Below are 20,898 nucleotides of genomic sequence, written 5' to 3' on the forward strand. Positions count from 1 at the left end.
TGCCTAGCTTGGTTTAGCCTAGCCTGGGTTAGCATGGCCTGGCCTAGCCTAGACTGGGTTAGTCTAGCCTAGGCTAGTTTGGGTTAGCCTGGGTTAGCCTACCCTAGCCTAGCCTTGGTTAGCCTAGCCTGGGTTGGCATAGCCTGGGTTAGCCTGGGTTAGACTAGCCTATACTAGCCTAGCCTTGGTTAACCTGGGTTAGCCTAACCTAGCCTATCCTTGTTTAGCCTGGGTTAGATTAGCCTAGCCCAGCCTAGCCTAGATTAGCCTAGCCCAGCCTAGCCTGGATTAGCCTGGGTTACCCCAGCCTTTTTTAGCCTAGGTTAGCCTAGCCTAGACCAGCCTATCCTGGGTTAGCCTGACCTGTCCAAGCCTATGTTAGCCTGGGTTAGCCTAGCCTAGCCTAGCCTGGGTTAGCGTGGAAATGCAACAGAGTAGCAGTCAGCCTACTAAACATAGCTTCCCAGAAGCTACAGAATCTACATTTAAAGCTAACTGGGAGGAAGGAGAGGAGAAATAAGGTTTTGGGAACTCTTTGTCTCAAGAGGTTCTCAGAGGTGGTATATTCAACATAGACTTTTCTTTACTCTTCCTCCTTTGCTCTGCTAAGAATACAGTTCCTGGGTTTATATGTAATATGGCAGAAACTACAGAACTGGATTCTGTTAGGTTATAGATTCAAAAACAGCAAATCAGGGACTTCTCAATAGGGTTTTCTTTCAATTTATATTTACACTCGAATACTTCAAGTGCAAGCAGGTTTCCTGGCCTTTATACAATGACTAAAACACTTTATAAAACCTAAGCCTTGAAAAGTATAGATAATCCTTCATATAAAAATATTAATCTTACAAAGTGTTTAGAACTTATTTAGCTTTTCTTAGTGTATGTCTACTTTATCCTGACAGCTTTGGGTACAATACTTCATGTTCATCCACACTGCCTACACGTTGGCTTGCATCTGGGTTGAGACTGGAGTGAGATATAGCACACTTACCGGGGAAGGAAGCTTACCCAGGGATTGGATGTCAGCTATTATCTGTATTTTCTACAAAAATTCTTCTTCAGACATAAGACACAATTTTAGCTCATGTTTAAGTCTGGAGGTCAGAGGATCAACAAAGTAATTCTGAGGGCTCCAATCACAAAGATGCTTTGAGTGAAAAATTAAAACTGAGGTAGTTAATTTATGTCTTGTTGGTTCTACGTATGCAGGGCAGCAGAAAGTAGAGCAGCTAAAATAGCAGCAGCTTCCAACTGAAACTGGAGCTGTGCCAGCATGCTGCTATTTTCCAGAAGGCACGTTAGAGAGAGATGTATGTTTAATATGCTTGTGTCTAAAGATTTTTTTTAAATGTAGGTTGATTAAATGTAGGTGGTGTAGCCTTGGACAGTAGGAAGTGTGATTTTTAATGTATTTTGTCATCTACCTCATAGTTACAAAAGCCAAGAGCGGGAGCTGGAGGCTCCTTAGCTGTAAGTCCTGGGACTGGGGACAGATCTGGGAGGGTAAATTCACCTTCCTCCTTGGGGTGTGAGGTTTTAAAATATTGTGCCAAAAAAAGTAATTCACCTGCTTGGTTCCTTCAGTATTTAAAATAAAAGCCTTACTCAGGTCATCTTCAGTTACACTTTGAAGGTTGTTATTGTCTGTGATCTGTAACTGGAAGTGTAACTTGGAAAAATTAGCTCAGGATTCATCCTTTTGTCTTCAGTTTCATACTTAGTTTATTTCTGTGCAGAGGCAAGGAAATCAAATATATATTTTATACCATTACTACACAGAATCATAAAATGGTTTGGGTTGGAAGGGACCTTAAAGATATCTAATTCCAACCCTTCTTTCATGGTCCATACATACTAAGCTTCCCAAATCTAAGCAGACTGAAGAATCATCCTTCTTCAACCTCCTTGCCGTATTTTCTCTCTGCCAGGCTTGCCGGGAATACCTACTTGCTTATACTCTTCAAGTAGTGCTTTATAACATGGACACCAGAAGAGACTGACATACCCTTCCTGCACTTCCACAGTCTTTCTAGTTTATAGCTCACTTTCTCAGCAATGTAATGAAAAACAGGGAGGTTTCATCAAACTTATTTATGAAATATACAATTCTGACAAAACAAGAAAAGCATTTTTTGACATTTCTGTTGGGTAAATTCTGCAATACCTGTAACTTATTTTAATTCAGGCTATAACCTTGCATCATCCCTTCCACTGCATGCAGCTTTCTTCTGATGTACTGAGCCTTCCTTCTGCAGTGTTTTTCATTTCTTTCTGCTTGAACCTGACAGTCCACATTTCCCATGCTGTAGTGTTAATGCTCTTGCAGCCATGATAGCCTACAGTGGAAGCAAAGCAATGTCTGTTGGGTTCATAGATGTATTTGAGAAAAACAGACAAGTTTTCAGTATTTGCGTTTTCTACAATTTGCTGAAGTTAAGGCTTGCATACCTTTAAGTTTCTCTAAATTTGATAGTTTCTTTAGCTGTTAAAATTGAAATTTAACAAGTATGTATGCTCTGGGAAAGTGTCACACCTTCAAACCACAGTTGTACAGGGAGGTCATCTGGGATGTATCTTGCTGTCCTCTGGTAAGGTGTATTCAGATGTCCACAGTCCTCAGAGATCTAACTAATCATGATTATGTGTGTTAATGCTATTTTCTCTCTCCTTAGCACAAAGACCAAGAAACAGATTAAAATTAAAAAAAAAAATAATAACAGTTAGGTAGTCTATTCAATCAGTTTCTAGAAGGATTTCTTTTATGAACATCTTTAACATCCACAGGTAAGGTTTCCCTCCTTATGGTATTTCAAATAGGGAGACCATACTGGGGTTCTTAAATGAAGAAATAGTATAAAACCTTAATGAATTGAAAGCTCTCTATTTAAAGTTATAGTTTCATGTCAGGTACGTCAGGTAAGTACTGGAAATAAACTTTATTTAAAAAATTAGCCATGATTTTTGTGTTTTAAGTATTCAAAAGTGTCAATTTTGGTGATTGGTCACTAGGAACAGTTTTAAAATCAGCATCTGCAATGAATAAACACTTATAAAATGTCTTTTCTCTTCTTTTTTTTTCCAGACCTTTATAGTATTGAATAAAGGGAAGGCAATCTTCCGATTCAGTGCCACCTCTGCCCTGTACATTTTAACTCCCTTCAATCCTCTTAGAAAAATAGCTATTAAAATTTTGGTACATTCATATCCTTTTCCAATGGTTGCTCAAAATGTTGCATACTGAAATTAAGCAAACTCATCTCTCTTTCTATTTCATTGTAAATAAAGGTTTCATTAGGCTGTTAATTTCATTTTTATTTTACAGTAGAAGACATGCAAAGTTTTTATAAATATTGGACAATATGTGTGTATCATATAGATGCATTTTAGCTATTCTGTTGAATTTCAGTATTTCTGCAGTACAAAATTGCAGGTGGATTTAAGAATCTTGATTATTTTTTCAGAAAAGTTTCTTCAGATTTTTTTTTATGTTCTAGATTCTTTTTTGAGTTTTGCAAGCATTTAGGCATATATGCCATTGCTCATGAACAGCTAGCCCAGGGGTATGGCCATATTGTCCTTTTAGGGGTCCTTCTGAGGTCTACCTCAAGACCAGCTGTATTGTCTATTGCAGCAGCATGCCTGGAAGCCTGATTTGAGCATGCTGAAACTCACATTCCCACACCTGTCCAACTGCACCATAAAATTCTACCAAATATAACAATACATTGCCAGAAAGCATAGGCAGCAGCCCTGCAAGACAGACTGGGGGACCATAACTGATAGGATGGTGCACAAGGTAAAATTTTAGGCTGGCATGTTGTATTGCTCCCTGATGTTCATAACAGGTTGGTAGGAATTTCTGGCAGGTGAAGGTTTGGTGCCCTTTTTTTGTAAAACCTCAGGACTGGGAAAAGTAGTCACCAAATGAAAACTTCAGTGTGATGGTAAGACTTTAAACATTGAACAGTTAGTCAAAGTCAGAAGCCTATTGTTAGAGACTGCTAGCACAATATTCTAGGTCTTTAGAAGAAGGAAGAATCAGGGCTGATTGATGCTGACTCAGGAAGACCTTTTCCTCCGAGCTTCGTGGCAGATAAAAACAGTGAGAGAAGGCGACAAAGGTGTTTGGGGTGAAGTAAGGGAACACTGGGAACAGTAGCTAAGGAACCTGACAGAGACCTGCAGACATTGTGTTGGTGATGGTGAGAAAATGCAGCCAAAGACTGCCAGATTGTAGCCTCTAATGAACACTCATGCATTCAAGTTACAGACTTCAATTTACAATAGCTTCTAATCCTGCATCTGTGCTAGTTGTGGCTAACATTTTTTACTGGTGTACTGATTGCTGAGTGGGGTTTTGGTTATAAGTTCCTCCTATTTGTATTCAAAGATTAACCAGCTGGTCTTGGTGGCAGTCAGAACAAAAGCAATTCTAATAAACTCTGCAGTTCCAATATTTCTTCCTTCTATTAACTGGTTAGCATGTGTGATCATGTGATTTCACTTTATTGTAGGGGAAGGTTTCCTTTCACTAGATAGACTGATTTCTTTTTCAACCATTCAGCTATGGAATGGGCTATTTTTAATCTTAGATATAGATGCAAGGGGGCTATTTATTTCTTTATTTAATCTTTATATAATAATAGTTGCACAGGTTCTTTTTTATTTATTATTTTTTAATTCAGTATAGTACAAATACTGCAAATATGTATGTGTTTAACAAAGAATCACATAATACATCCCATAACATAGTTTAGATTTCAGCTGCTTATACAAGGTTAGCTGCCTATAAGAAAAAGATTAGGGAGTAATGTTGGTTATTATTTTTATAATCTTCTGACTTTTAGTGAAAACCTCTGCTGCCCTCATGTTTTGACGTGAGTCTTTGGCATTTTGGCCTTTGTAACAGAACTGTGCCTTTCCTACTTTCAGTGTGAAAGATGTAGAATCAGAATACTTAGGGTTGGAAAGGACCTCAAGATCATCTAGTTCCAACCCCCCTGCCATGGGCAGGGACACCTCACATTAAACCATGCCACCCAAGGCTTTATCCAACCTGGCCTTGAACAGGGACGGAGCATTCACAACTTCCCTGGGCAACCCATTCCAGTGCCTCACCACCCTAACAGGAAAGAATTTCTTGCTTATATCCAATCTAAACTTCCCTTTTGTAAGTTTTAACCCATTACCCCTTGTCCTGTCACTACAATCCCTAATGAATAGTCCATATTGTGTTAAGCACAATGAAATTGGCACATTGGTTGATAAACCTTCATCTGTACATCCTCAAAATTCTCTACACCTCTCTATAGTGTGCTCTACTCACATACATGCTCACATGTTGCTCCCCCTATAAAGAAATAGTCCATGTCTCTTCAGAGTGCTCAGAGACTTTCTCTGCAATTATTTTTTCTCACTGCTGGTTCCTATTGTAATAGCAGCTACAAGAACTGGTAACAGAATGCATTTTTTCTCTTATGCTTTTCATGCTCTGCTGACTCACCCCCTGGTGTTCTGGTTTGGGGTTGTTGTGGGCTTTTTTCTTCTGCCTGGCTCAAGTTAAAGAAGAGTGTGGAACTGAGGGGGTAACACAAGAGTCATGGGAGATGGACAGACTTTGGCTAGTAATAGGAAAAGATGAAACAGTAAGAATAGGTGCTGGGTTGAGCAAACAAAAAAAAGGGAGGTGGCAGTAGCTGGAGGTGCAGAGCACAAGGAGTGTTAGAAATGAACAGAGAGGTGCTCTAGAGAAAATATGGTACCTGCTAAGTACCCCTGTGCTAGCTTTTGAAGCAGAAATTATAGTGGTACTCAGTGTGGCCTGACTGCCGGCAGGTATCTGTGAGACCAGTTGTCAACCTTTGTTTTTTATAGTCTTCATCTTCCACCAAGTTCACACAGGTGACAAGAGACTTCAGCTGATCAAATAATTGATTAGTGTGAGGCTGTATCTTGCCTAAACCTTCTGGTTGCCTATATGGGAGAACATGAAAAAGGCAGTATGTTTCCACGAAGAAGTCATTACATAAAAGAATCTATGTGTACCTATGTGTACCGATGAATTAATCTGGAACATAAAATAGTGAATTAAGGGGATGTTGAGGTTGTAAGTCAAATACTTCAAAGGTGGGAGAAGAGGAGAGGCACAGATATTGAATGTTTCAGTTATGACTGAAATCCCCATTGGGAAAGCATGGCAAGAGTTTATATTTCAAAGTGAATTAGCGCCTTTTGAGCATCTGCTCCCGTTGAGGGTGAACAGCACTTGGGCTATGCTGCTCACAAAAGTGGTGAGTTATGTAAAGAGTGAGCAATGTGCAAAGACCTACCTGTGGCCTTTGTTATAAATGATATCCAGCTGTGGACACATAATACACTTCATAGTGTAACCCTCAGCTCTCCTAGGACAGTCCACTTCTTTACCTGTCTTAAGAGACTAGTGAAGCTGCAGCCAAGTATCTCCAAGTTTTTCAGCTACCAAAAGGCATTATCTTTATTTAAAGAAATTTCCCAATTACATTAAGACAGACTCTTCAGAGCTGGCTCTGGACTGTGAGGACAAGCATTGTAAGGCATTCTAATAATTTATTCTAAGATACTGAACAATGATTTATTGCACAAAGATTGTATGGCAACATATACAACTTTATGTGTAAATGGCTTTCTTGATTTTAAGCTACCTTCTTTGCCAGTTATGTTTGTTCAACGATTTTAAAGAAACACTTCAGTTAGAGAGATTGATAGAGGGAAAATTAAACATTCGACATAAAGGCATAGTTCTTATTTTTTGCTGCCATCATGTGGTCATTTTAAGTCAGGTTTCAGTCTAGTTTTATTATTAATATATATGAATATTAAATTGTTTGAATAGTCAAGTTTACTTTATTGCCACGAAAAGAGAAGGCCCACACTGTCTGTAGAGCTACTGACCTTGTAAACCAAGAATATCACAGCGGATGTGGCAAAGCCGCAGTGGACTGTCACACATCCCTACCACAAATTCCCCTGAGCTGTTAGTCTGGATTTCATGGTCCCAGAATAAGTAATTGTTCCTAGCTAGAGCATTGCATGAAAATTAATTTTCATTCTAATCAGTTTTCCATGTTTTTCAAGCAATTGACTACAAATTATAGCACTGGTAGAACAAGAGATACTTCTGATGCTGCTAACGTGCTTTGAGACAGCCCCAAAATAATATTGGAAAATTACTCCCCTTAATCTCTGAACTCTCCATGGATTTCTGTTTCATTGACTGAGCCATGTCGTTGACAGACTGGCTGTTGTGGGTGCTGGGGTGGTGGGTGCTTTCTCTACAGCTCTGACTCATTGTAAATAAGATAAACCTCTAAGATTACCTTGCATATGCCAGCAGTTTAATTTAGTACCATAAACTGTAGAAGTGAAAGACTGCTTATTTGATCATGTGAAGTGCTTAAAAAAAAACAATACTCTTCTGCAAGCTCTTTTGGTTTTGGCTGTTGCGAGCTCACATTACCTCAGAGGTCTGTGAGAGCCATCTCCTTCACCTTTCTGTACAAACTGAACACAAAACATCAGCACATCAACAAATCAGAATCAGAACATCAACAAATGAATAATAATATTAAAATTTAGTGTGCTAAAGTGAAAACTACCAGGTTAAACAAAATATATGTGAAATGTTTAGCAAAGTTTTGAAGATTTGTGTAAGTGGCAGTATTTTACTGTACTTAAGATGTATGGCTGATGTGATCTTGTATGAATTACTACTGTGTTTTCCTTAACTATATCTACATTATTCAGCATGCTTATCATGTGCACTATTTTGACCAACTGTGTATTTATGACCATGAGTAACCCTCCAGACTGGACGAAGAATGTAGAGTAAGTTGCATTTGTTATTTAAAGCAATCTTTGACTGTTCTGGAAGCCAGCATGCCAGTAGCAGTGGTTGTGTGCTGGCGGAAACTGTTGTGAGACACTACTGCTATTACCTGTCTAAACAATGTAGAAATGTTGAATAATTATTTAAATCTCCTTCTAGTAGAATGAATGGGTTATGAAAGTTGTTTACAGATGGTATTCTACAGAGATTCCACTAGTTTTCTCTCATATTCATGGTGAGATCTACCCAATTATTGCATGCCTCCTTTATGCCACTACATTAACAGCATCTATTTGTACACCTCAGTTAAGGAAGGCATATAAGCAAAAGTATTACTAAAGTGAGAATTCAGTGCATGCTTGTATTCTTCCTTCTTTAGTTTTAATACCAAATATTTTAGATGTTGGTGATTCAAACAGTATCCAGTCATGCTCAGAACTTTATTCATGACAGATCTAATGTTGTATACTTTGAAACTGAGTATCACAGATAAATTTATTTGATAGATCTATTTATTTTTAGTTATGTACAAGATCAGGAGAGCTGTACTTCAGCGCTATGTCACAACTAACGCATGTAAATACCCAAGTATATGTGATGAATATAATGCATTTTAGAAGAAATTGCTTGTTTACTCTATTTTTTTCCAGTTTTTAAATAAAACAAACTTTTTCATTTGATCATCAGTTTTCTATCAGAATGCCATTGTAAAACATTACTACTTATTTTGATTAAACTTTCATATATATTAATTTTCCAGGTATACGTTCACTGGAATTTACACATTTGAGTCACTCATAAAAATCATTGCAAGGGGCTTTTGCTTAGAAGATTTTACCTTTCTTCGAGATCCATGGAACTGGCTAGATTTCACTGTCATTACATTTGCGTAAGTTTTTGTTTTTTGCTTTTTCTTTGAAAGTGAAGGGCAAAAAGGGCATGAAATTAGTATCCATGCATATCAATTTTGTTAAATGGAAATGTGGATTTACTTTGGTCTAAAACAATTTTCATATTCTAATATGTATATTTTGATATAAACACTGCAGAAGCCAGTAGTGCAGCTAGTACTAGAGGGGCTAATTTCATGTCCTGCTTTTTTTTTCTCTGAGCAGAAAAGGAACATCCCTTTACTTCATTCTCCAAACTTACCAATATAGTCTAGATAAATTTTAGGCTTTCAAAATTAAATCACTGTGATTCACTTCAGAGACACTTAATTTAACTGAAGGCTCTGAAAGCATATTAATGCAAGGCACACTGCAGTGAAAGGTAAACCTCTGACTATTGCTATTTAACTTTTTGCTAAAAACGCCAAAGTGGTCTTGATGAAAGACCCAAGTAAGTAGCATAAACTTTGCCTAAATTCTGAATAACTGTGATTTAATCCTACAGGTATGTAACAGAATTTGTAAACCTAGGCAATGTTTCAGCTCTTCGAACTTTCAGAGTATTGAGAGCTTTGAAAACTATTTCTGTAATTCCAGGTAAGAAGTAGTTGGTGTAAGGTGTTAGGCCCCTTGTACCTCCCAACTGTTCCTTTTTATCCTGTCATTGTGTTTGTGTGTGAACTCCCCTATTACAGATATGTGACAGAGTTTGTGGACCTGGGCAATGTCTCAGCGTTGAGAACATTCAGAGTTCTCCGAGCTTTGAAAACAATATCAGTCATCCCAGGTGAGAGCTAGGTTAAACACAGAGGCTGACTTCAATTCACTAAAATGAAATTCATATTTTTTAAACATGAGTCTTATTGCTTTCCATAAAAAAGCAGGAATCGGAAGATATTAGAATTCACTGAAATCTCTGATTCATTGCTTTTTAACATGAACTCTTGCCTTTTGATATCAGCCTTTGAGTTTAACAGATTCTTGCATGAGACATTGCAGTACACAGTGTGTGTGGTTCGCATCGTATGATGTCAAGCTTTCTTCTCCACATTTAATGACTATCAGTAACCCTGAAGTTTTCTTATCCACGTGTATCTTACCTACATGATGTTGTGTGGTACTTGTTGTGAATATTTTTATCTAAAAAAAGAACTGTTGACTTTGTAAGAAGGTGAAGGATAAGATAATAAAGAATAGCATGGGCATTGCATGGGGGATTTATTATCTTAAAAGTCTATGATTTTCCAAACCATCTCCAGTTTTATAGCATTAAATTTTAATTGTATTTATTGTTGAACAGGCTTTTTACTACTGTCTTCTAAATCTAGTATGTTATAAAACTGATAGTAGCAAAGGTTTGGGGCAAGAGGTATTAACAAATAAAAGAAGACTTATGTGAGATTCATGTACAACATGAATAAAAAAAGTCACTTGTTTTAACATTAAAACAAGTGTTTTGAAATATATGCAACTCATTCCATTCACAGTTTCAAATGAACATAAATTTCAGCTATATATTCATTTTCACAAGTGAAAAAGCTCTTCACAGAAATGTTATTTCACAGACATTGCAATCATTTATTTGGGCTTCTGCATGATATATATAACTTTACTGGGAGACACTGTCATTTTTATGCTTTAAAACCAGTTTTGAACATCAGAATAAAAATTCCTTTACATTTGCAGGCTTGAAGACTATTGTGGGAGCCCTAATTCAATCTGTGAAGAAGCTCTCCGACGTTATGATCCTGACTGTGTTTTGTCTGAGTGTATTTGCACTAATAGGGCTGCAGCTGTTCATGGGCAACTTGAGGAATAAATGCCTGCAGTGGCCTCCAGAAAATTTTACTTTGGAAACAAATATTACCTCCCAGCTAAACAGCACTCTAGGTGAAAATGGTACCTTGGTTAATTCAACGGTGACTCCGTTCGACTGGAAGGGGTACATTGAAGATGAAAGTAAGTATTGCCAACATTATTCTTACAGAAGTGATTTGTGGCTGACCCAGTTCTTAGAAATTGGAAGGGGAAGGGACAATACATTTAGTTAAGACAGAGAAGTGCTTTCTGTGTCTCAAAGGCCAGCACTAAAGAGGGAACGCGAAACATGGTGTTTCTACTTGACACAGCTTTTTCCCTCTGAAAAACCCACATCTCCCCTGAGACAGAAAGAGATCCAAATGAATTCTTATAATTACTGAAGTCTTACAGGTTTTCCATTCTCATACTCCAAAGCAAGATTAGAAGCAGAATGCTATGTCACTTCTGACAGATGTCAGAGATTTCTGATGTTCAGTGAAGAGTCCAGTGATGGAGTCCATACTTTTTTTCACACTCTATCAATGCTTCATTATCATTATTATAAAGGGTTTTTTCAAGGTCTAAAAAATTTTCCTGCTGCAATTCAAGCTCATTGTTCTTAATAACTTCACCACAGGCATAAAGAAAAAATTATTCCCTATCATGAATCCCTAACTCTCTGAGATATTTAGCTACTATTCCCATGTTGACATGCCCTGTTCTCTCCTCTTTCAGTCTTCTTTTTGCACACTAAGCAGCCCACATCATTAACCTTTGTGTCTTACAATTTATTTTCAAGATCTTGATCTCTTATCTAGATCCTTCCTTGTTTATAAATACTCTCTTTAAAATGCTGTACCCACATCTAAACATTTCTCCTTCACATGAGGCATATAAGCAGAGAAGAAAGATTATGTGGTAGCACAGTAACTTACACTTCTGTTTTATATATCCTAGGCTGGGGCTTGACATTGGCAAACTGAGAACAGATAAAGAAATGTATTTCAGTGCAGTTAAGTGTGAGGTTACAAGCCTAAGCTCCTTACCCTAAAACTCAATACTGCACAGTTCATGATGAGACAGGTTCACATGCATAAAGGTTGTAGCTGGTGGCATATATAATCTCTAACAATAAAAGTTACTTTTGGGGGAAAAGGGGAGCTAAAAGGGAAAGAGATAAAGAAAATGGAAGGGGAAAGGGAAAACTGACCACAGTGTCTAACTGTGAAGAGAAGTGATGGGGTCACCAGGTGCATCTTGTCCCCCGAGCATCCTTTCCAGTGCAGCAGTGATCACTCTATAATACTTTTCCCCATAGCAACCATGTGTTTTTCATTAGCATCTCCTCAAACTCTCTACAGGTTGTTCCTGCTTACAGTGCTATTAGCACTAATTAGAATGCACTTTGATCAGGATGGGTGCGGCACAGCTGGCTGGTTTTTAAGCTCATACATGCATGTTATTAGGTCATCTAATATAAACAAAAAGCTGAAAGAAAGAAATAGGGAAAAAGGGGAGAAAGAGGAGTGAGTATCATGTTAGAGACAAATGCTTCCTATGAGTACCTGCTGCAACAATGATGTATTTGTAGGTGCAATGTCGTGAGAATAAAAGCAACATGAAAAAAAGCATGAGAGCAAAAGAAAAATAGTGCCATAGAGGCTCTGGGAAACATTGCTACAGCAGCTTACGTGAAAGGTTGCAGAGCTGCAACTGAGAAGTGGGATATAGAAATGTATCTGAAAGTCCTCAGCAATAGAGCAGCTAAGGCACCTAAGGCACTGTGGAGCAGCCAGGATTCTGACAAATTAAGACTAAACTTCTGCAGCCAAAAAGCTAAATAGTATCCTGTTCGCATAAATAAATTATTGACCAGGAAGGCATTATTACTTCTGTATTTAGCACTACTGCAGTTGCTACTGGAATAGTATATAAAATTCAATTAAGATAGACTGTTGAAAAAATGGAGGATGTTCAGAACAGAACAGAATGATTAAAGGATTGGAAAACATGCTTTATACCAAGATAGACCTGGAGCTCAACCTACTTAGCATATCAAAGGGAAGGTTTAAAGGGTGATTTGATCACAGTTGAGAAAGACCTCATGGGGAACAGAAATTTCATCATAGACATATCTTTGATCTAGAAGGCAAAGATATAACAGATCCAATAGCCGCAAGTTAAAGGCAGGCAAATTTTGAATAGAATAAGACAGCTTCCAAGTGTGATCACACAGTTGATCAATGACTATGAGGAATTTCCATCTGAATTTTTTAAATCAACATACAATCATTTTACTTGAACATGTGAATTCATGGAAATCTCATGCCACAGGGTATAATAAAGTCTAAGCAAAGTCTCCTAATGAAGACTTAGACTTCAAGGTTAGACTTAATTACTTAATTTCCTGTCTTATTAACAAAGACTCTATAAACTCAAGCTCTGATTTTATTTAATTTAAAGACAACCTGAAGTCCCCTAAAAAAAAAAAGCAGGATGTAATTAGTTACAGAAAGTACTTTATTGAATGGCTACTTGAAACTTTGGGATATTTACAGAGGATTGCATATATATTGTGAAATGTATAATGAAATTATGAGTCTTGTTATGAAGTTAATAAGGTTTTCCTTGCTTACCATCAGTTTCAAAGAGAAAAATTATCTTCTCACAGCTTCCTGCTCTCTTTTCACAGGTGGGCAAACAGAATACAGAAATGGATTTTAAACCAGCTGTGTCACTGGGCAATAAAAAAGTACTTACACAGAGTTCAGAGCAATATGATGGCCCTGTGTTTTGTAGAAATTATGAGGGTTTATGCCAATAGTTGTGTATACTATGCAAGAAAGGCATGTAAGGCCTGATTTTGCCACTGAGCTCGTTTTTGGAAATACTATTTAGAGAGACTTTATATAAACACTCCTGGCATCAGTCAGCCAGCACATATTTTTTTTCCTTCTTTTTCCAAGATAGTGAATCTGACAAACTCGATGCTAGCCAAGTTCATCTTGGCAAGCTTGCCATAAGCTTTTTTTTTTTTTTTTCCCAGGAAATAATATCTCACAACCTGTTTTGTAGCAATTCTTCTCAGTCATTACCCCAGGTTTATCCAAGCAACTGTAAATTCCCTTGTGAACATTTACCTACCAGGGACTTTTTCCCATTTCTCAATCATATAAAGGGGAATAAACATATACCTTTGATGTAGTGAGAGACTTTTTACATTACTTTGGTAAAACACAATTCAGAGTTTTGCAACTAGTTAGGGACACATGCTCATACTGCTCGGTTTTTGGTGTTATAAAAAGTTTGTGTCATGATGTTTTGAGCATTTGTCATAGTTATGTCAGTGCACTCAGAGAAAACCTGGGTGGCTATTCTTTCCTACGGAGCTGGCAAGTACAGGATGCTTGCAAGGGACATCTCTGAGCCATAGAAGTTGAGTACAGGCCTTATTTCAGTGGTACAGGTCAGTTGATGCATTACTGATCAAAACTGACTGGTCTGTGTAAACTATATCAAGTTACGTTTGCATTCTTCCTAACCAGCTGTTATGTTCCAGTATGTTTTTATCATGATTAGCTGACATAATGCAGAATATGATTTGCTTCATAAAGGTCAGCTGTAGTCAGCATCATGTCAGCCAACTTTACTACTTTCAGCTTGTGTTTCAGCACAGTGCTGTTCTGCAATGCATACCAGCCTGAAATGACAGTGGCCACCCATAGGGGTTGTGTAAGTTGCACAGTGCAGAAGACTGTACCCAGCAAGAAACAGATGTATTGTTAGACACTGAAACTGAGCCTTCCACAGAGTGTCAGAACAAGGTCTACATACAGCTTAAAACCTAACTTTTCCAAATGGTGAATTTTTCTCATGAGATGGAGAGATGCTGCTGGACAGGGTACTAGTGTTTTTAGGTGACAAACTGGAACCTTTGGCAATAGTGATCAGAAAGTTTGAAATACATTATCACTATGGTTATTTTCATATAGTTTAATTATTATAATAAATACCTGTACAATACAATTTCCCAAAGTGTGATTTAGTTCAGTGATGAGACTGAAGGGAGACTTGTACATTTCATCTACATTTAGAAGCATTTGACAGGAATTGCAGTACATTTTGACATTTTAACAGTAAGTGCATGAGAATGGTACTTACTGCAATTCATACTGCCATATACTCTAAAGATATGGTCCTGCTGAAAAAATTATATTGCTTGATAAAATTGTATCCGTATTAACCTTAACACTTTCAGAGCTGAACTATTTATTTCATAAAGCTGTAAGAAAAATTTCATATTCAGTATTTTATATATTTTTTTTAATTCTTTTCTAAACAGGTCATTTTTATTTTCTGGAAGGGCAAAACGATGCTCTGCTTTGTGGAAATAGTTCTGATGCTGGGTAAGACCAAATTTCATCAAATTATTGCACTGACTAGGGTCCCTTAGATGTACAGTTGAAGGAGGAGACGGCTATATTTCAAGTGATCACTTTCTTTCACATAAGAAATGCTAGGATTTTATGCTGCATAGAGGATTTGGGTTCCTGGTCAGAGCTCAGTGGATTGGTTACATGAGCTTAGTGCTTGCATGAATGAATCAGTAATTTGGTATTAGTGTACCTCCTGCCTGTGTGAGAAGTAACAGGCACAGCAGCTGGAAAACACATGTTATTTTGCGGTTCCAGCTGCACATATGTGTACTAACAGGTGCAGACAGTAGAAAACACTGACATTGACATTAATGTTACAGTATAAATAATTTAAAAAATTTTTGGAATATTGTGTTTTAGAAACTTAGACTAAACTTTTTAGGCTAATTTTAATGTAACATTCCTGCTTAATTTTTCTAGTGTCCTTCAAAAGTATTTCCTATGAAAATCATGACTGCTATTATTTCTACAGAAAAATCCTCTTTTTAAACCTAATCTTCTCCTGGACATTCCAGCTGATAATATTAAAATAACTATGTATGTTATGTTAAAAACAAGTTTGTCTTTATAGGCAGTGCCCAGAAGGATATACATGTGTGAAAGCTGGTAGAAACCCCAATTATGGCTACACAAGTTTTGACACATTCAGCTGGGCATTCTTGTCATTATTTCGCTTGATGACTCAAGACTTCTGGGAAAACCTTTATCAATTGGTGAGAATTTTTTAATGCAATATAAACTAAATATGTTTGTACCAATAATGCAAGAGGCCTAACATCAATTTTTTTACGTTATCTTAATTTTAACAATAGGAAAACCAAAAATTTTGTTAACCTATTCTGCTTATAAATGTATTCTTATTTCCAGACACTGCGTGCTGCTGGGAAAACGTACATGATATTTTTTGTTCTGGTGATTTTTCTGGGTTCTTTCTATTTGATCAACTTGATCCTGGCTGTGGTCGCCATGGCCTATGAAGAACAGAATCAAGCAACCATGGAAGAAGCAGAGCAGAAAGAAGCAGAATTTCAACAGATGCTAGAACAACTGAAAAAGCAACAGGAAGCAGCTCAGGTACAATTTTTGGTGTAGTAATGCAGAAGTATATGGAAGTAACTTTACTAGAGGTATTCACCCTCTTCTCATTGAATTTGAACTTATGAAACACCTTGACAGGCTTTCAATAACAGAGCTAACTCATAGATATTCTATTCTGCACTAAAGATATTTTTACTGTGAGCTGTCTAACCATAATCAAGAAGGAACATTCAAAACTAGATATACATTTTTCATTATGTTTTTCTTAGTCTAGTGTCATTGAGTCTGTTAGACTTCAGCATTTAAAAACTGCTCATGAAAGATGGAAGAAGGCTGTGACCAATACATGCCTTGAGTCAACAGAGTGATAAAAATTAGAAAAAAATAGGGAGAGGATATGGAAAATGTTGAGATCCAGAAATTCTGTGTAAGTAAATTTAAGAAAATCCATGATGTCATGGTTTGCTCAGTGACACAAATTCATTCTACCACATGGCAGGCGGCAGCAGTGGCGGCGGCAGCAGTTACAGCTTCTGCAGAGTCCAGGGAGCCCAGTGCTGGGGGAGAAGCAGGAGGGGTCTCAGAAAGTTCCTCAGCAGCATCAAAACTGAGCTCAAAGAGTGCAAAAGAGCGGAGAAATAGAAGGAAAAAAAGAAAACAGAAAGAACAGTCAGGAGGAGAGGAAAAGGATGAAGATGAATTTCACAAATCTGAATCAGAAGACAGCATCAGACGGAAAGGTTTCCGATTATCTATTGAAGGCAATAGACTGACATATGAAAAAAAGTATTCTTCTCCACATCAGGTATTGCATATAGTTATTTTTAATTGAATCATACATTTAAAGCATCATAGACTTATAAAACTACTTTAGTCTTCTTGGTACTGTAATATGACCTTAGTGCTTAAAGAAAGGAAACCCTAAGATTTTCATTAAACTTTATTATTGTTGCTAATGCTTGAGAGAAAGTGTTGTAGCTGCTAGATTGTCTTGTAAACAACCACAGGGAGTTAGATGTACCTCATATCTGTATTCTTAAGATCATACAATAGTTAGGGTTGGAAAGGACCTTAAGATCATCAAGTTCCAACCCCCAGAATTGTTTAAAAACATATTGAAATATTCTCTGATTGCTTCTGTGGGGTTTTTTTAGAATGATTACATCTTATCTAGGCTTATTAAAATGCTAATGGTATATTTCCATTATGATAGCCTCATATTTTCCTCCTTGTTTCAGTGATGCTTGAAGGTTGATGTAATATGTCCAGGAAGCTGCATAGATGAAAGAATGTGCATGTATAAACCCCCTTTTTTTCATCATGAGTATTGTGCTTTACTTAGCAATTCTAACTGATGTTAGGAGAAAGGAATGTTCAGAATTGTTTTTTTCTTAAGAATCCACTAACAGTGTTATTTCTATCTGCAACATATATATATGTAATGAAATACAGACATTTCACCGCAGCATTTGTTTTTTCTAAAAAAAAACCTCAAGCCCCTATGCTATACTAATAACAATGCTAAATATGAAGATTACACATAATAATCACAAATTTTGCTTGCTTGCTTGCAGTCATTGCTGAGCATTCGAGGCTCCCTGTTTTCTCCAAGGCGCAACAGCAGAACAAGTCTTTTCAGCTTCAGAGGTAGAGCAAAGGATATAGGATCTGAAAATGACTTTGCTGATGATGAGCACAGCACTTTTGAAGACAATGATAGCAGAAGAGATTCTCTCTTTGTGCCACGCAGACATGGTGAACGGCGCAACAGTAACATTAGTCAGGCCAGTAGGTCATCCAGGATGCTGGCAGTGTTTCCAGTGAATGGGAAGATGCACAGCACTGTGGATTGCAATGGTGTGGTTTCCCTGGTTGGTGGACCATCTGTTCCTACATCGCCTGTTGGACAGCTTCTGCCAGAGGTGATAATAGATAAACCAGCTACTGATGACAATGTAAGAAAGTTTTAAATAGCTTAGGCATCGTGGCCTTTTCTCACTGCACCAGCCAGTGTTTTCTACAGAATGGAACCCTTGGCAATGCTTCCTGGTTGGTCAAGCTGTGAATGCTCCTGCATCGTGTAAAATCTGTAATAAATAAAACAGCTAAGATAGGCTGGCAACCTAAGCATTTACTTACTTACAAGTACTCTCAAATAAATGCAATTTGCAGCTTCTAAGTAATAAAATACTAACTTACACATCCATAATATTGGTATACTGTGCTATACTTTACTTTTGCTGATCTAAAGGTGCATCTGGCTATGTCTGCAAAATCATAGCTACCATAAAATTAAAAAGCATATACAAAAATTTTATCAGATAACTGCAATCACTACAATGCTACTATTACCACTTTATCAAAATTAACATTATCAGTTAATTTTGATATCATTCTTCATTATCATCCCAGTTAAAAATGTAAGGAAGTTATCCATTCTTTATTATCATATATTTCTCCTTACTATATATTTTCCATCCATTGCTGGTGGAGTTCTGTAGTGTAGATAACAAACAGTTCATTAGAACATTACATATCAATACATACTTCCAAAAATACAAATGTCTGTGTGAACACATGTGCAGCACATATTGCAGCCATTCTCTTACCATAGACAAGTTAAGAAAAGATGTCTCAAAAAGAATTCTTGCTCAGTTCAAAGTTGTCTACGCACATTACTAAAAAAATGCTAGCATGAGGAAGCATGAGGAGGTCAGACTTTTCTTACTTGCTACAATTTGCCTAGGGGAAAAGACTATTATGTTACAAAACAGCATATTCTGTCAGCAGGAGCACAAAAATAAAAAAATAATTACTTCGCAAAAAATTTATACAACATTTTGACATTTTTTTTAAATTATTTGTCATAGCTTAAGGAAAGAAATACAAAAGTTAAGTACAGAAACTCCTGTTCACTCTTGAACAGTAGGTAACTACTGCCTCATATCTCTTTAAAATTACTTAAAAGGTACTAAAAAGTAATAAAAGTCTGACATGATAAAAGTTGAAGTGCATGAAGCACGTATCCAAGCTAAGACATTAATAACAGGGTTTTACATACTATTTGCTTGTTCCATTTCTCCAACATGGTCTCACATATTATTGTTCTCTGTTTAGGGCACCACTACAGAAACAGAAATGAGGAAGAGAATATCAAGCTCTCTTCATGTTTCTATGGATTATCTGGAAGATCCAGCTTTAAGGGAAAGAGCCATGAGTATTGCTAGCATCCTCACAAACACTGTGGAAGGTGTGTGCTATGCACAGATTAATATTTAATACCTGTTTTTTTCCAATGCATTTTTGTGAATTTGAGTTGAAACTTTAAAACTGACATAAAATTTCTTATTTGACAGATACCATCTCTGACATGTATTTATGAGCAAACTCAAAGCTCTTTATTCATTAAGGTTATTACATAAGTAAGCATTTCCATCTCATTGTTTTGGCACCATCTATCTCATGTGGTCATCAGGACTATAGAGATATGTTTGATGGTCATAACTGAGTAGATGCCTATGTAATTAAAATTGTATTATTGGACACAATAAGACCACTGAACATTTTTCAAAGATATGCGACCATTGTTTAAATATGCATTTTCAGTGGTTATGTTTATTCGGTTACTCTTTAAAGAAGTGCTATTCTTGTTACTAAATGTGGGGTTGTTTTTCTTGAACAAGGAATGAAAAATATATTGAAAATTTTTACCTAAACACCACAAATTTCAAAATAAAAATGCTGACATGCTAGAACAGTGAGAGGAACATGCTAAAGTGAAATCAAGGAACAACTAAATACATAACACAAATTGACGCATAAGTTGATACTGATCAGCAATAGTGATTGGAATACAAAGAAGTTGTGCTTGATAGATAAGCTTTGAGCAAAATAAACACATTTGATAGAAATTTTTAAAGACTCTCTTCAAAAGCCCTGTAAAAAGGAAGTTAATCATTACCAGTAAAGATTGACTATTTGACTGGTATAATTCATGTAGGATTGAGGAATGGCAGAGCAATCACGTAGTTACCTGTGTGAACTTTCTTTTCCCACAGAACTTGAAGAGTCAAGACAGAAATGTCCACCGTGTTGGTATAAATTTGCAAATATTTTTTTGATCTGGGACTGCAGTCCACATTGGTTAAAAGTAAAACATATCGTCAACTTAGTTGTAATGGACCCATTTGTTGACCTGGCTATCACAATTTGCATTGTTTTAAATACACTCTTTATGGCTATGGAACATTATCCGATGACTGATGAATTCAATAATGTACTTTCAGTTGGAAATTTGGTAAGTCTATTGGGGTTTTATGTTCATGATTTGGAAGAGAACTGAAAGAAGGAGTTTTAACAGTTGGGGGTTCTTTTTTCCACTCCTTAGAAAGTAGATTTATTGGACATTTATTGCCCTCAGGATAGGAACCATAGAATCATAGAATCAGCTAGGTTGGAAAAGTCCTTTAAGATCATCAAGTCCAACCATTAACTCAGGATTCCCAAGTTTGCCACTAAACCATGTCACTAAGGGCCTCATCTACGTGCTTTTTAAACACTTCCAGGGACAGTGATTCCACCACTTCCTTGGCAAAGCCTCTTCCAATATCTGATCACCCTTTTGGTGAAAAAAAATCTGCTATTATCCATCCTAAACATATCAGAACATTTTTGGAAATTTCACTGTCAACCCTGGCTCATGTAACTCAGGATACTGTAAAAGCAATATATTGCAGTGTTATACAAAGCCAAATCAAAAATTTAAAAAATTAGACCATTGCTACATTAAGTAAATGCCATCTTAAACAGAAGTTAATTTGTCTAACTAGTAGACCAGGAACTGCACTACTTCCATGAAAAAGAC

General features: G+C 36.8%; 1 protein-coding gene across 1 annotated transcript in view; it reads left to right on the plus strand.

Annotated features, from left to right (window-relative positions):
- Positions 1–20,898, plus strand: part of LOC101879838 (sodium channel protein type 1 subunit alpha) — a 94,448-nt gene that overhangs the window by 40,931 nt on the left and 32,619 nt on the right. The window contains exons 3-14 of the mRNA XM_005152634.4: positions 3,089–3,207; positions 7,780–7,869; positions 8,631–8,759; positions 9,456–9,547; positions 10,447–10,719; positions 14,903–14,966; positions 15,568–15,709; positions 15,864–16,070; positions 16,534–16,839; positions 17,609–17,989; positions 19,152–19,284; positions 20,093–20,331. Of these exons, the coding sequence (XP_005152691.2) occupies positions 3,089–3,207; positions 7,780–7,869; positions 8,631–8,759; positions 9,456–9,547; positions 10,447–10,719; positions 14,903–14,966; positions 15,568–15,709; positions 15,864–16,070; positions 16,534–16,839; positions 17,609–17,989; positions 19,152–19,284; positions 20,093–20,331 (2,175 nt within the window). The remainder of the gene's footprint in view (positions 1–3,088; positions 3,208–7,779; positions 7,870–8,630; positions 8,760–9,455; positions 9,548–10,446; positions 10,720–14,902; positions 14,967–15,567; positions 15,710–15,863; positions 16,071–16,533; positions 16,840–17,608; positions 17,990–19,151; positions 19,285–20,092; positions 20,332–20,898) is intronic.

Source organism: Melopsittacus undulatus, chromosome 8 (genome assembly GCF_012275295.1).
Source record: "Melopsittacus undulatus isolate bMelUnd1 chromosome 8, bMelUnd1.mat.Z, whole genome shotgun sequence".
Lineage (NCBI taxonomy): Eukaryota > Metazoa > Chordata > Aves > Psittaciformes > Psittaculidae > Melopsittacus > Melopsittacus undulatus.